This window comes from Aplidium turbinatum, chromosome 15 (genome assembly GCF_918807975.1).
Source record: "Aplidium turbinatum chromosome 15, kaAplTurb1.1, whole genome shotgun sequence".
NCBI classification, from domain to species: Eukaryota; Metazoa; Chordata; class Ascidiacea; order Aplousobranchia; family Polyclinidae; genus Aplidium; species Aplidium turbinatum.
The window spans coordinates 1789962-1803918 of record NC_137486.1 but is presented as its reverse complement, the minus strand read 5'-3'; the positions used below and the strand labels follow the sequence as shown (position 1 = coordinate 1803918).

General features: G+C 38.3%; 1 protein-coding gene across 1 annotated transcript in view; it reads left to right on the top strand.

Moving 5' to 3' along the window:
* Window positions 1-3729, top strand: part of LOC145784670 (stabilin-2-like) — a 47113-nt gene extending 43384 nt beyond the window's left edge. The window contains exon 14 of the mRNA XM_082596538.1: window positions 737-3729. Coding sequence (XP_082452664.1) covers window positions 737-928 — 192 coding nt within the window. The 3' untranslated portion in view covers window positions 929-3729. The remainder of the gene's footprint in view (window positions 1-736) is intronic.
* The last annotated feature ends 10228 nt before the right edge of the window (window positions 3730-13957 follow it).

Here is a 13957-nt window from a genome sequence, read left to right as displayed (position 1 = left end):
TGGAGGACCAAGAAGTTGTCAAGTATTGTCAGTTCAAGAGCAATCTATGTTTTTTGTGTATGATTACGTGCACATCTTCAAAAATGTTTGCAACAACTGGATTACTGTTGGTGGCCAGACACTCTCATTTGTTGTAAATGGCAATGAGTACAAAGCTTACTGGAGTGATATTCAGAAAGTTTATGAGATTGACCGGGCTACTCCTATTCGCTTAACGAAGCTGACACACACCGCTATTTTTCCCCAAGCCCCTTCAACGCCAGAGCGTACTATTGGTATGTCAAGTGTTCAATGACAACACTGTCGCTGCCTTAAAGACCTTCAAGGATTCACTGAGAGTCAGTGAAGGCACCATGATTCTCACCCTGACAATAAGTGAGTGGTTCAAGATGATGAATGTGAAAAACCGTTTCTCAGCTATCCATCTGCGCAATCCATCTGCGCTATCCATCTGCGTTAATCCATCTGCGCTATCCATCTGCGCAATCCATCTGCGCTATCCATCTGCGCTATCCATCTGCGCAATCCATCTGCGCAATCCATCTGCGCAATCCATCTGCGCTATCCATCTGCGCTATCCATCTGCGTTATTCCTTCAGACTCAAGTTACAAACCCCGAGATCGTAACATTCCAGTCCTTATCTAAAGGAGTTTATGACTGGAGTTCAGTTTAAAAAGCTCGTTGGTAATTGCAACTTCTACTACAAATTTTTAATTTTATTTTCATATTATGAAGGATAGAGGTCTACCTTCGAGAAATGATGACTTGTATAGCGACATACCCGCCAGTGCCGGCATGGAGAACCCTTCATACGTGTCGACAGCTTTTAGTGAACCTCAAGGAAATGAAGGTTTATTTTCCACTACATCCAGCCCGGTGGATGGCGATGAAGAGCTCGAAGCTTTGGTCGCTTTCAAAGCTGAGTAGTGACGTGATATGACGTTTAACTGGATTGAAATGAGCATCTATGACATCACGTGCGGCTTTTTTTCCTTTCAGAGTAAGAGTTTTCGATGCAAAGATCCGATATCTTTCAAACTAATTTTAAAATTTTAATTTTGTTCATGCGGCAACCTGTTAAAATCGCGAAGGCCTAAACTTCGAATATTGGATGCCCAAGACTATAGTGACTTCATAATAATTGTTCTTCATATCTTAAGAGTGCACGCATTTGCAACAAATTTAATTTTGTCGAAACAAAATTCTTCTTTAAACAAGCATAAGTTGCAACCAGTGGAGTAGCGTGACTCATTTGATTGGGGGGAGGGGACAATCCAGTACAAAAATATTTAACTTGACATGAAAATTTAGCTTGGCTTTAAGAAACTTTTGGCCTATGCCTATATGCAGGGTTGCCATCGACATGGACCCCAAAATAAGGACAACCAAAAAATACATTTTCATACGGAGTGAAATAAACGTTTTTGAATAAATCTTTGCATTTATACGAGCCATGACATGTCATATTCCATACTTTTTGCCAGAAACAATCTTTTCCAGCAACTCCTTGTTTGTAAAAATACTTTGTGCTGAGATTTAACTGTCATTTCACTATATTTTTTTCTTGGTCTACTGAGCCACAACAACAGAGAACACTCGCTCCACAAACACATCACTGACTGGAAGAAAGCTGATGCTTACCAACTTGTAGAAGAGCAACGAAAAAGAATCGTCTCCATTAAAAATCTTCATCCACTTGTGCTCAAATTCATCCTTGCGAAACACATCATTTGGAAATCTTCTTGAGCAGAGCATTAACAGCCGAGACCTCATCGAACAACTCATCCTTTGTTCCATTGGCGGATCAATTTGCTTCGCTAACCGCTTGATTTCCTCGTACTCAAATGTTTAATCTCTTAGCAGGGTCCAGTTGATATGCGTTGGAAGCTTTTCGAATCCATACCATCATCATCCAAATTCGGCTTTGTCCCCACTTGTGGGGGTGGCCGATTCTTTCCTTGAAGCGATTGCCTTCACTCCTATTCTTCACCTTGTTCTGTCCATCTCATCTTCATCCTTTAGTCCAACTTTTTCTGCTTCATTCTTCACCTGTTCTTTCCATGTTCTTTTTAGACGTTCTCGTTTCCTCTTCCCATCTACCTTCAACGACAATGCTTTTCGAAGAAAACTTTCTATTTCCCTCAAGACATGTCCATACGATCTTACTCCATTTACCCTGGCAAACTGTTCAATAGTCTCCCTCATCTCAAGCACATCTATCGGTCTTCAGTCTTTTCCCCCTTCTTGTTTTTACTCCACACATTGCTCTCACCATTGACCTTTCCGTTCTTCTCAAAATAGCCAGCCCACTCTCTCTTAATATCCATGTTTCGTTGCCATACAATATTGCAGACCGTACGCAACTCCGATTAAATTTCTCTTTTATTTTTAATGAAAACTTTTTCCATATAACATTTCCCCACATTCCCTGAAGTTTGCCCAACCCAGACTTGTCCTTCTTGTCACATCTGCTTCGCATCCACCACTTCCATTTATTTGATCATCCTAGTAACAGAATTTCAATTCCATAACAAAAACTCTCTTTGCAATCCCCAACTGAATGTTTTCTTTTGTCACATTTCCCACAAATAAAACAATTTGCCAGTCTTGCTGTTGCTTTCCCCGTACTGACACATTTTGTATGTTACCACTTACTTACACCACTTATTGATATATTCAAAAAAATATAAAAGTTTTGTAATTGATGAAAATAAGACAAAATAAGTACTCAAATCAAAATCAAGAACATTTCTTAGGAATAAGGACAATTTTTTTCTCTAAGATATTGCCCTTCAAAGTAAGGACAAATCTTAGAAATAAGGACGGTGTGGCAACCCTGCCTATCTGACATTCAAAATTCACCCATTATCCAATAAACTCATTTATAATAAAATCTTGCTATTTTTACCTTTCTAACTGGGCCTATTTTCAAACGTATACGACAGTGTTTTTTAACCTTTTTCACTCCAGGGCGCACCTGCAGACAGGGGCTCCAAGAGAGGAAAGAAAGTCAGGAAACTTTCCCCCTTAGCATAACATTGTAAAGCAAAAACGAGTAGTTTTTCGTTTTTTCGCGTTTGAGGAGGGCCCATTTTTGCCAATGTAAAAAAAATAATTTTTTTAATGAAATAACCAGTTTCAAGTATTTTTCGATCATGGTAGATGCTACTACAGATTTTTTCATCAAGAACAAATCATTCCCGTTCTCGTATTAAGGTAGGCTGTGTTAAACTTCTTTAAGTCGTAAAATTTGATGCTGTTACGCCAACTGATTTCTGCATCATCAAAAGTGTTTGTATTGTTTTAACTTGAAAACTGATGCTGCTGCGTTTGGCTATTAGCGTGTCGCCTACTATTTATGCTTGACCAACTGAGCCTGGACTTCAAAAACTGCGATGGCCATTTGATCCAACATTTTTGGAAAGATTAAAAATGTTCAAGCAAGATTCAATTTAAGGGAAGTAGGCTAAACCCTTTTTGCCTATTGTCTGCTTACTATGTCATTGCTTTAATCTGGTTGGAATTCATAGTGTTGTCCGGATGTCATATCATTTTTGGAGTAATTGATCGACTGTAGGCTAAGCTTGTGTCATTTTCCATTGTAACCGGCCATATAGGAAAGTCTAAAGAAAGCTGTCTCATCCAAGCAGCCTTCTTGAGAAGTGCAAATCTATGCTTCTGTGCATTTTGTGGACTACAGTTCTAAAGAATATTTACTCGACTATTCATACAGCGATAAAGAACTGTTCAGTGGATAGCTAGATATTCAATGGATAGATGTCTGGGTAGCCACTTTAACAAGTCGAAATTCTGCCACTGAAATTGACTACAATGCAACCGCCAACCAATCAGAACGTGTTATAAGAGGCTACCGTCCAATTGTGACCCTTCTAGCACTCATCCAGAGAGTTAATGCTTGTTTTGAACTATATTTGGTAATTACAGAAGAAAAAGAGCAATAGCAGTGGTGAGAATCGAACACGCGTCAGTGAAATGACTACTTTCTAGCCCTAACCCCTAAGCCAACCAGCTGACAAAAAATCCATCACTTAATTTGCTTTCTATGATCTTCTTTTTGCCATTTTTTACGTCACTTAAACCGTAGCTTATGATTGGTTGGCGGTTGCATTCTAGTCAATTTCAGTGGCAGAATTTCGACTTGTTAAAGTGGCTACCAGATGTCTGCCCCGATAGCTCAGTTGGTTAGCTTGTGTGACTTCGTGAAAAAAGAAGCTTCGAGATCAAGCGGCGCTAGTCCGACTCTCTCAGTGTACGCTTGAGCAAAGCATGCTGAGGACTGCTCTCCATTCAGCGGCACCTAATACAGTAGATGGAATAATTTCCCGGCAACAACACTTCAATAATCGGAAACTTTACAACAACACTTCACTCTGCCAATCTCAGTAACCGGCCCTGAGTCAAAAGCCTCTATAAATATGCGAAACTACCAGGAATAAGCCTATTCAGGGCTTTGTCAGTACAAGGATAAAAATTCAAAACCAAACTAACCAATCAACTTATAAAAATGTAATCAAAGTTAAGGGAAGCTAGGAAGAGTAGGCCAGGCTATTCGCAAACCTAAGTTGTTGTTACTAGTTCAGGCCCTTAGGGGAATCTTTAGGCTAAACGTGTTACACGTTGTTTTTTTGCAGTTGATCAACCCAACTTTGATTTTAGTGGGTGCCGCAACTTTTTGGGTCACGTGATCACCCCCGAATCGGGGATTTCCCCAGAAATCACGTTTCAGCTCTTTTTACGTCATTTCTGTGCAATTACATATTTGATTTTTGCACATTTTAACTTAAAAAGCATATACAAATAAGTGAGACAAAATAAACACAAAATAATTTGATTGATGACGTCATTGTGACGTCATCACATATATTTTTTTGCTTTTTTAACCTATTTTGGTCGTTTGCTGTTGGTTTTAGTTGGAGTACCGGTTACTAAAACCATTTCACAATTCCTAAAAGTAGTTTCGTCATAATTGCATCTTTTATGACGTCATCATTACATTATTAAAACTAGACAACTTCAAATTCAAGAACCAAAGGTAAGTTTATTCCGAAAAAAGCGATCAAATACTCCCATTATAAGTTTTGCAAATGCTTAAAATTTTACAATTGCAAGCAATAACAATAATTCCAGTACAGTATGACGCAATAACGACGTCATCAAGGGAATAACTAGAAGAGCAGCTACCAGGGGGGAATTTCCCTTTTGGTCATGCCACTTTAAAATTTAAAATAATATGTAGGCCTAATTATGATCTACAAATCAAATTAATACACGACCCCAGATGATGCAATGTCAGAGTCTTAACACTGTTAATTCAAGATAAAAAAAAACTAGCGGTTTTCGATGTTAAATTCCTACCAAACGTAATTTGATGTTAAAAAAATTCGTGTACGACAAGTTTTTTCAATCTACAAGATAGAGTTTAGAAAGTCAAAAGCATTTCTTGAATGATCAGTGTGGATTGGAGATGAAACGTCAATGTGGATTGAAGATGAAACATCAGAGAGGATTGGATATTTTGTGGTCGAGTTGCATGTTTCGTACTCGCATGAACAAAGACTTGTGCATTTTATGGATTTTTTCTTACAGGAACATCGAGTGCCACAAGTAGACTGACAAAACGGAACAAGCTGATTTGCATCATTATGTTTCCAACCCCAAGCTAAAGGAGAAGGTAGTTGCTGAACATTTACGAGGCTTGATTTCCGTATTTCAGCTTGATGTATCGCTCTGCGTGTATGTTGCATCAAAGCAGCTGACGTTGGTGGCAGCTTTTCAATAGTGCAACCATTGGTAAACATCATATAACGGCATTCGTCTACATCTGTGATAGTAGGACCATTGCCATAAAGAACTATGACATACTTTTGTATGTCATTTATAGAACTAGGTGAGCTTGAGAAATTCAGAGAGTTAAATAAGCCACACATTGCGGTAAGATTAAGCATCCAACAATCCCAAGCCTTTTTTTCCAAAGACGAAACAGTATCACAAATTGTGATAGCATAAAACAATAGTAAAGAAGCGCAAATCATCGGAGATTGAGGTGAAGATGAAACAATATCATGGATTGGAATAAAGCGATTTTTTTCTCCAACTCCAAATTCAACCCATAGTTTACAGATTTCTAACTTGTCAAAACACGAAATTGCAATGATTACCACATCAGTATCTACTGTTTTGACTATGGCATCGGATTTTCCATGTTTCACATGGAGAAACATACGGGTGTCTGCCTCTTCGTGATCACATGGGGAAACCTCAGACGTGTCCAATGTTTGATTGTTAAGAGCTGTATCTAACGATGTTACAACAATCGTAAACAAGTTTGGATCGACTGAAGTTCACAGCTTGTTGAACCAGTTGATATAACGCAGTTTTGTTGCTGTCATTTCCCAAAAACTCAGACCAATTGAGAGGAAGACGAGTATTACTTGTGACAGCCACGTAACATCCAGACCCTGTTTCTTGCAGAAGATAAGCCTCAAATAGCTACTGCCATCACAGAACATGCCAGCAGTGTGATGTCAGCCGATTATGAAGTAGTGAAAGAATCTGCCTCGAAAACCGATCACTACGTCTTTGATGGAGGGTTCTTGTTGCATCGAGTGCCATGGAAACTGGAGACAGTTATGGGTCTATTGCACAGTCGTATGCAGATTTTACCATTCGTCATTATCGCTTAGCAACGGTGGTCTTTGATGGATATGGTGGTCCGTCTATCAAAGACAATACCCATCAAAGACGCGGCATGAACGTCCACCCGGTTGTTCACTTTACTGTAGACACCCAGTTCATTGGAAAGAAGGAGCAGTTCTTGCCTCGAGCTTCCAACAAGGAAGGATTAATTTCTGTTCAGCTGAGGAATAGAAGCTGCAGTGTGATGAACGCTCCAGGTGTCGCAGATGTTGACATCGTCAAGACGGCAGATGGACAGCCCTCATCGACATAGTACGACTTTAATTGGTGAAGACTCGGACCTTTTAATATTGATACTACGCTATGCTGACACTAACTCAGACATTAAAGACCTCTACTTCCGCTATGAAAAGACTTACGCAACCAAGATACAAGACATCAACAAACTTAAAGCAATCATCGGACCAGACATGATTATGCTTACAGCTCCTCTTCATTTACCGGTTGTGATTCAACGTCAAGGATATTTGGTATCGGGAAGAAGACGCTTTCAAGGAACTAGTAAAAAGTCAACCAATAATCAAAGAATGTGCAAATTGCTTTATTCTCCCAAATCAGACAGACCACATCATTAAGGATCTTGGAAACAAAGCTATGACCGTTATGTTTGGCAACGATGGCAGTAGTAACCTAGAAACACAGCGATACAATACATTGGTCAAGAAAATTAAAACAGCCAAATCCTTTGTTCACCCTGAACGTTTGCCACCTACATCATCCTTTACAAAATTCCACTGCCTCAGAGTTTACTACCAGATTATGGTCAGGATGGGTAGGCTACTGACGATGGTATGGATGCTCTAGACTGGGGATGGAAAGTAGACAATAATCAGATGGTTCCAATCATGACGGACATGAAAGCTGCCCCGGACAACCTACTGAAAATGATCACTGCAATTGCGAATCGTGTTCACCTCACTGTAGTTGCCGGAGATATGTGCTACCATACCATGCTGGATGTGGACCATGCCAAACTGATTCATGTGTCCATACAGCAATCACATAATTACAGACGATGACATCGAGAGTGACAGCGATGAGCATTAGTAATACTTGATCCATTTGCTTTCTTTACGCTGATTATGTCAAGAGTCTACATGACCACATCGTATGAGCTCTTTATGTCTGCTCAGTTAACCCAAATATATATAGAAATTTACCGGGTTTATTAATAAACAATACATTGTTATTGTACATTTTTAATTGTTTTGGCAGCTATCTTGGATTGCCATATTGAATTTATAGGCTATCAGATAATTTAACAATTCTGAGAATGGCTCATTGACTTCACAAGGTATAAAAGCATAGATATAGACACCAAAACTACACGTTTTGGTCATATGATAACCTAGTTATGGTCAATTTACTGTTATTTTAATGGTTTAGCGGCCATCTTGGTTTGCCATATTGAATTTATAGGCTATCAGATAATTCAACAATTCTGAGAATAGTCTCATTGACTTCACAGGGTATAAAAACCTAGATATAGACACCAAAACTACATGTTTTGGTCATATGATGACCGAGTTATGGTCAATTTACTGTTTTGTTCAATGGTTTGGCGGCCATCTTGGAAGCTATCCTGAAAATAACCACTTTCCGGAAGTTGGATTCCTTAAGATTTTTGAATATGTTAGTACTGACACTCAATACTAATCAAATCAGTTGAAAAACCATTGGTAACTTATTGTAACCAAAAAAGTAACACCAACAACAAACAAGCGATTACAATAAGAAAAAAACAAGCAAAAAATTAATACATGACGTCACAATGACGTCATTAATAACATAATTTTGTGTGATTTTAATCTCGTGTATTTTGTAGTGGCAGTCAGTCCAAATGTAAAAAAATAACGTATCTAATTGCATAAAAATGCCGTGAAAAGAGCTCAAAATTGACTTGGGGGAAACCCCCTATTTGAGGGTGATCACGTGACCCAAAAAGTTGCGGCACCCACTAAAATTGAAGTTAGATTCATCAACTACAAAAAAATGCAAAAAAACAACGTGTAACACGTGTAGCCTAAAGATGCTCATTTTTGCCCCTAAGGGCCTGAACTATACAGGAACTATGAATTGAAAATAAAAAGATTTGATTTTTCTAGGGACGGAACGTTCCAACAACTCCGCTTCAACCATAGACAGATAAAACCAAGCAATAACACGGCATTTAACAAGTAACGAAAAATAACTGATTTTACATCTAGGCTACATTGAAAATAAATAGAAAAGACGTTAAGCAGATAGGAAGCGCCTGCGGCAAACAACTGCGTATTGAGGCGAAGATTGCAGAATTTTATGACCAAAGTCTCGTGGGTGTTAGTGTCAAATTCGGTGAAACATTTACGCAAAACTCTAAAAGATTCCATGGATGGTTTGTTGTTTGAACATGATTGGCAATCGAATATAGCCTATGGTCTTTAATGGCACTTTTTCTGTTCAAATTAGTTAAATCTAAGTGGTCCTTCTTCACCTTCGTGGCCAAATCCCGCGTGGACATACCAATGTATGTTCAGTACAACTTGTACACGACATTCGAACACAAGCAAAAGCAGGAGGAAAGTCCTATAGATTTAAGCTGAAAATAATAACCCACTTTAAATGTTTTATATACGGAGTAATATCCACGTTGAACTTCATTTTTTCCGCTAGCTTCACTTCAAACCGCGCTTCACTAGCTCAATTAAACAAACAAAGTTTATTCTATTGTACTGTATGTTGTAACATATTCGCTAGGTGTTGATCAATTAACAACTGTATCAACAAACTCAAAACATATCATTGATAAGTTTAAAGATCTATGAAAACTTCATCGTACCGGTATGTCTGATGTACAGCTGCAGGCATGTGGAATAAATTTAAACAAGTTGTGGAAAAGACATTTTGGGTTGGTACTTTTGAAAGAAACCTATGCAGCAAACTTGAGCTGCAAGCCGGAACACCCCAGGCCATGATCTCTACTCAACGAAATCATTGAATGCAACTTTCGAAACACTTTTCCAAATACTTTTGTTGCTTTGAAATTTTTGATGTAAACTGGTGCCTCCAACGGTTACGAGTTGAAAACCTAGTTTTAGGGCATAGAAATTTGTAAAGAATTATTTACGATTCACCATGACTCAAAGCCGTGGCCACCTTCAAAACCGATTGAACAGCCTATGTAGGCTTGTAATTATATTCATGATCAAAGCTGCAAGACTGCGCAGTAAAGCCTTTCTTGTGGTCGCTTACAAAAATAAATTTCTTTGGAGTTACTTTTAGATTGCATCATAATATTTGTCAGTTGTTGTAGTAATTTATTTTTACTCTCCGCCAGAAAAAGTTGGTCAATGGTGATATAAACTTCTACAAATCAAATTCTGGTAATATCTTACAATTTTAAACTCTTGTTGATACAATATGCTTCAACCATGAAATATTTTTTGAAACAATTATGATTTTAGCATTATTAAAATAGTTTGAGCTAGCATCGTCATTGGCTCGAAAACAAATCTTCAAATAAAAATCAAGAAAATCGAAAACAAATCTTTACTTGTCGGTCAAAATTAGGCTAAGTTAGATCACACTTCTTCGTCCTATGAGCTTTCTTCCGGACTATATGTTTGGGCATGAGGTCATCAGCCACTCGACAGTCTCGTCATCCAGGGTGTTCAGTCCAAGCGTTCCATGTGGTGGTTGATGGATTGGGCAGTCATGGACGACATGGTCTACTGTCTGGTCTGTGGCACCACACTCGCATCCCGGTGAGGGAGCCAGGCCCCATCTGCACATGTTTGAACGAAAGCGACCGACGCCGGTTCGTAGGCGGTTAAGCCGGACTCACGCAAGTCTTGCGAGGGACATTCCCGGAGGGTGGGGATCGACGTCGGGTAGGAAATCACGGAGTCGGGAGGTGTTGTTTTGCCACTCCGTGTTCCATGTGTAGTTCGTCCAATGTGCCGCACTTATTCCAAGATCTTCAACGTTGTTCAGAAGCTGTCGTGCGGCGGGCACAAATGGGCGTCTTGATTTCAGTCGCTGCGGTTCTCCAGGTAGGCGCTGAAATGTACTGTTCCAGCGCCTACCCGGATCACACTGATTGTGATATTATTCTATATCACGAGGCTCGACCGCAAAGGCAACCCGACTGTTGTCGAATATAGATGTAAATGGTTTATTGATTTGGAGCTAAATTACAATGAAACTTGACGTTTTTGTTACCAATCTCTCAAACCACAATTTCGAGTAACCAGAACAGGAGTGATGAGAAGTCGTTTTCTGAAACAACATAAAAGCACGCATCGCGCATTTGCCTAAAACTACAAGGCAATAATGATTAATGTGAGTTTTTACATTGCTACATCTATCGTGATTATGCGTCGATCTTAGCGGTTTACCGAATCAGATAGTGTGAACAACATTAAATCAACAATAAAATTCACATAATTACAATGTACATACCAATTTTTGCCAAGTAATCCGATGGAATTTCGACAACAGCTACAGTCTAAAATTCTTTACACAGGATTGCAATGAGGTTACAATTCAGGTGAAGCAATACCTTTAACCCTATCTGTAGCGACAGTCTCACCCTAACCTTAACTCTAACCCTAACCTAACCCAACCCTAACCCAAATGTCCTGTCGACCAAATGTCTTGTCGACCAAATGTCTTGCCGACCAAATGTCTTGTCGACCAAATGTCAAACGACAAAAAATCGGATGGACCAGATGACATCTCTTCTCGAATGTTAAAGTTATCAAAAACACAAAAAGTATTATTGTAGCTCATTTATCTAAACTTTTTAATGCATGCTTGATACAAGGAATATTTCCTGACGCTCTAAAAACTGCAAAAGTTATTCCCGTTTTCAAGAAAAACGCAAAAGCAGATCCAATTAATTAGCCTACAGTCCTATTTTCTTGCTTTCAAATATTAGCAAACTTTCAGAAACAATTATTTACAAACGCTTGGTGAACTTTCTTGACAAATTCAATGTGATTGGATCGTAAGGTTGCTTAAGAAGACTTTCAAATTTAGGAAGCTTGTATTGTAAGTCTCCCTATCCTTTTCTAAAACTTCCTTCAACGCACAACTCTTTGAAGCTTATTTTTTTTTCTTTTTAAAGGATAAAAATAGTTCTTCACAAACACCAAACAGTATCAACACCAAAAGATCTCAGCCATCCGGACGGTATTAACAAAAAACTGAAGTGATTGAAAGTAAACAGCGAAACAATACTGGCTCTACCTTTGAGGAAGCACCTTCCCCACAGGTAAAGCGCTAACGAATTAGGTTAGGCTACGCGTGCGCAGAAGCAATTAAGCAAATGAGCCTCGGGAACAGTGATTAATGACCAACAATATGGATTTAGGGAAGGACATTCTGCAACGTTAGCAATAAGTAATCTTTATGAAAGATTAATTGAACTCAAAGAAAAAAAATCATTACGTTTACCTGTTATTTCTTGATTTACCAAAAGCGTTTGATACCGTTGTAACATGTACCCAAAGCCATTAGTTAAGCCACTGCTGCCTTGCCAAATAAGCCAAAATGGCTCCCAGGGAACTTAAGACATCGCCTTATCTCTTATGATAATCGAGTGTTACCCCTGAAACTGCAATTTGTGTATATCGTCCTAAGCCAAAGGGCTTCCAGGGAACATACGACATCGCCTTATCTCTCATGATAAACGAGTGTTACCCCTGCTACAGTATAATTCAATAAGTTCAGTATGTGTCATCTACTTGCTTATGTGTGCGTTTAATCTCCTCATCCCACGAAAGGAGGGGGGTCATGCGTCTTCCCCTACTAAGGTGTTAGACTACAATTGTTAATTTTGTTGTAAAGTATCTTATAACCACACATCTGTACACCTGTAGGCTACATAGTTTGCATCTTGTATAACCGCTTATTGTGATATGAATTACCTGTTATTTTGCCGTAAGGAGGAAGTGTGTAACATGTACCATGTTTTTAACTAAAAATTTATATTTTAACAGTTAACCGAAACTTATCAGAATTGCAAAATGCATTTCAACGCTGCAAATTCAAAACCCAAACGTTCTCACGGAATCTAGGCCAAGCTTTCCCAGAAATGCCACTCTCACAGAATTAGCTCACCAAAAACGTATTTCTGAAGCGATATAATTGTGTAACTGGGTTCGCTTAATAATTCTCACGATAGGCTATTAGGCTACTGATAAAAAGGCACCATATTATGAGAGAAGCGGGGAATTGGAAAATGCTGATAACATATATAAAACAGAGATTTTATATAGCGACTGGGCAGAACCAAAAATGTTAAATTCACGACTGGAGAATGTCGCTATTCTGACACTTGTTGCAATAAATTAAATTAGTTAGATATATTTTTCAATTTCCTGAATTTGTAACTTTGATTTAATAAAAATGTTTAATTCTATTTGATTCGTTTTGCTTTTTTGTAGGAAGTCATACCCCTAGACTAGACAGAAGCCTAAGTCATCCTTTTTTAATTAGAGACTTAGAGTCTCTCAATATAAACAAATTACGACAGTTAGTTAAAATCCTTACACCGTTAACCACCAAATACTTCTAAAAAACCTAAAGTTTTATGGCTTAAGAGGCTGGGAGGCCTTATAAAATCTTACTTACACAACCGTAAACAATATGTTTCAAATAATGGCTTTAAATCAAAGCATGAAAATATCGCATATGGTGTTCCGCAAGGATCCGTGCTTGGACCATTGTTTTTTCTGCTTTACATAAATGATTTGCCTCTTATAACAACTTTGGATTCTCAACTATTTGCTGATGACATTGTTTTATTTACTTCAGCAATTGCAACAAATGAGATGCAGTGTATCACTGATTGCAAACAAATTATGCATCAACTACTCCAAGACGTTTTACATGTTACTTGAACGACAAGTAGGGTCAACTTCAAAACTAAATGTAGTCTTAAACAACACAAAATATTAAAAAACAAACAACATCAAATATCTTGGCATATTTCTTGATGACAAACTAAGTTGGAATTTTCACATTGAAGATCTATCTGGGAGATTGGCGAAAATATCTGAAATGTTTTTATAAAATTAAAAACTACACAAACAAACAAAGCATGTTAACAATAGACTAGTCTATGCTCTTGCACGCTCCATAATACAACATGGCATTTTATGCTGGGGTTCAAGCTCACAAAAACTGCTCAAGAAAATTTTAACAATGCAAGATCGAATCATTCACACCATAACCTTTAGCAACAGAAGAGCAAAA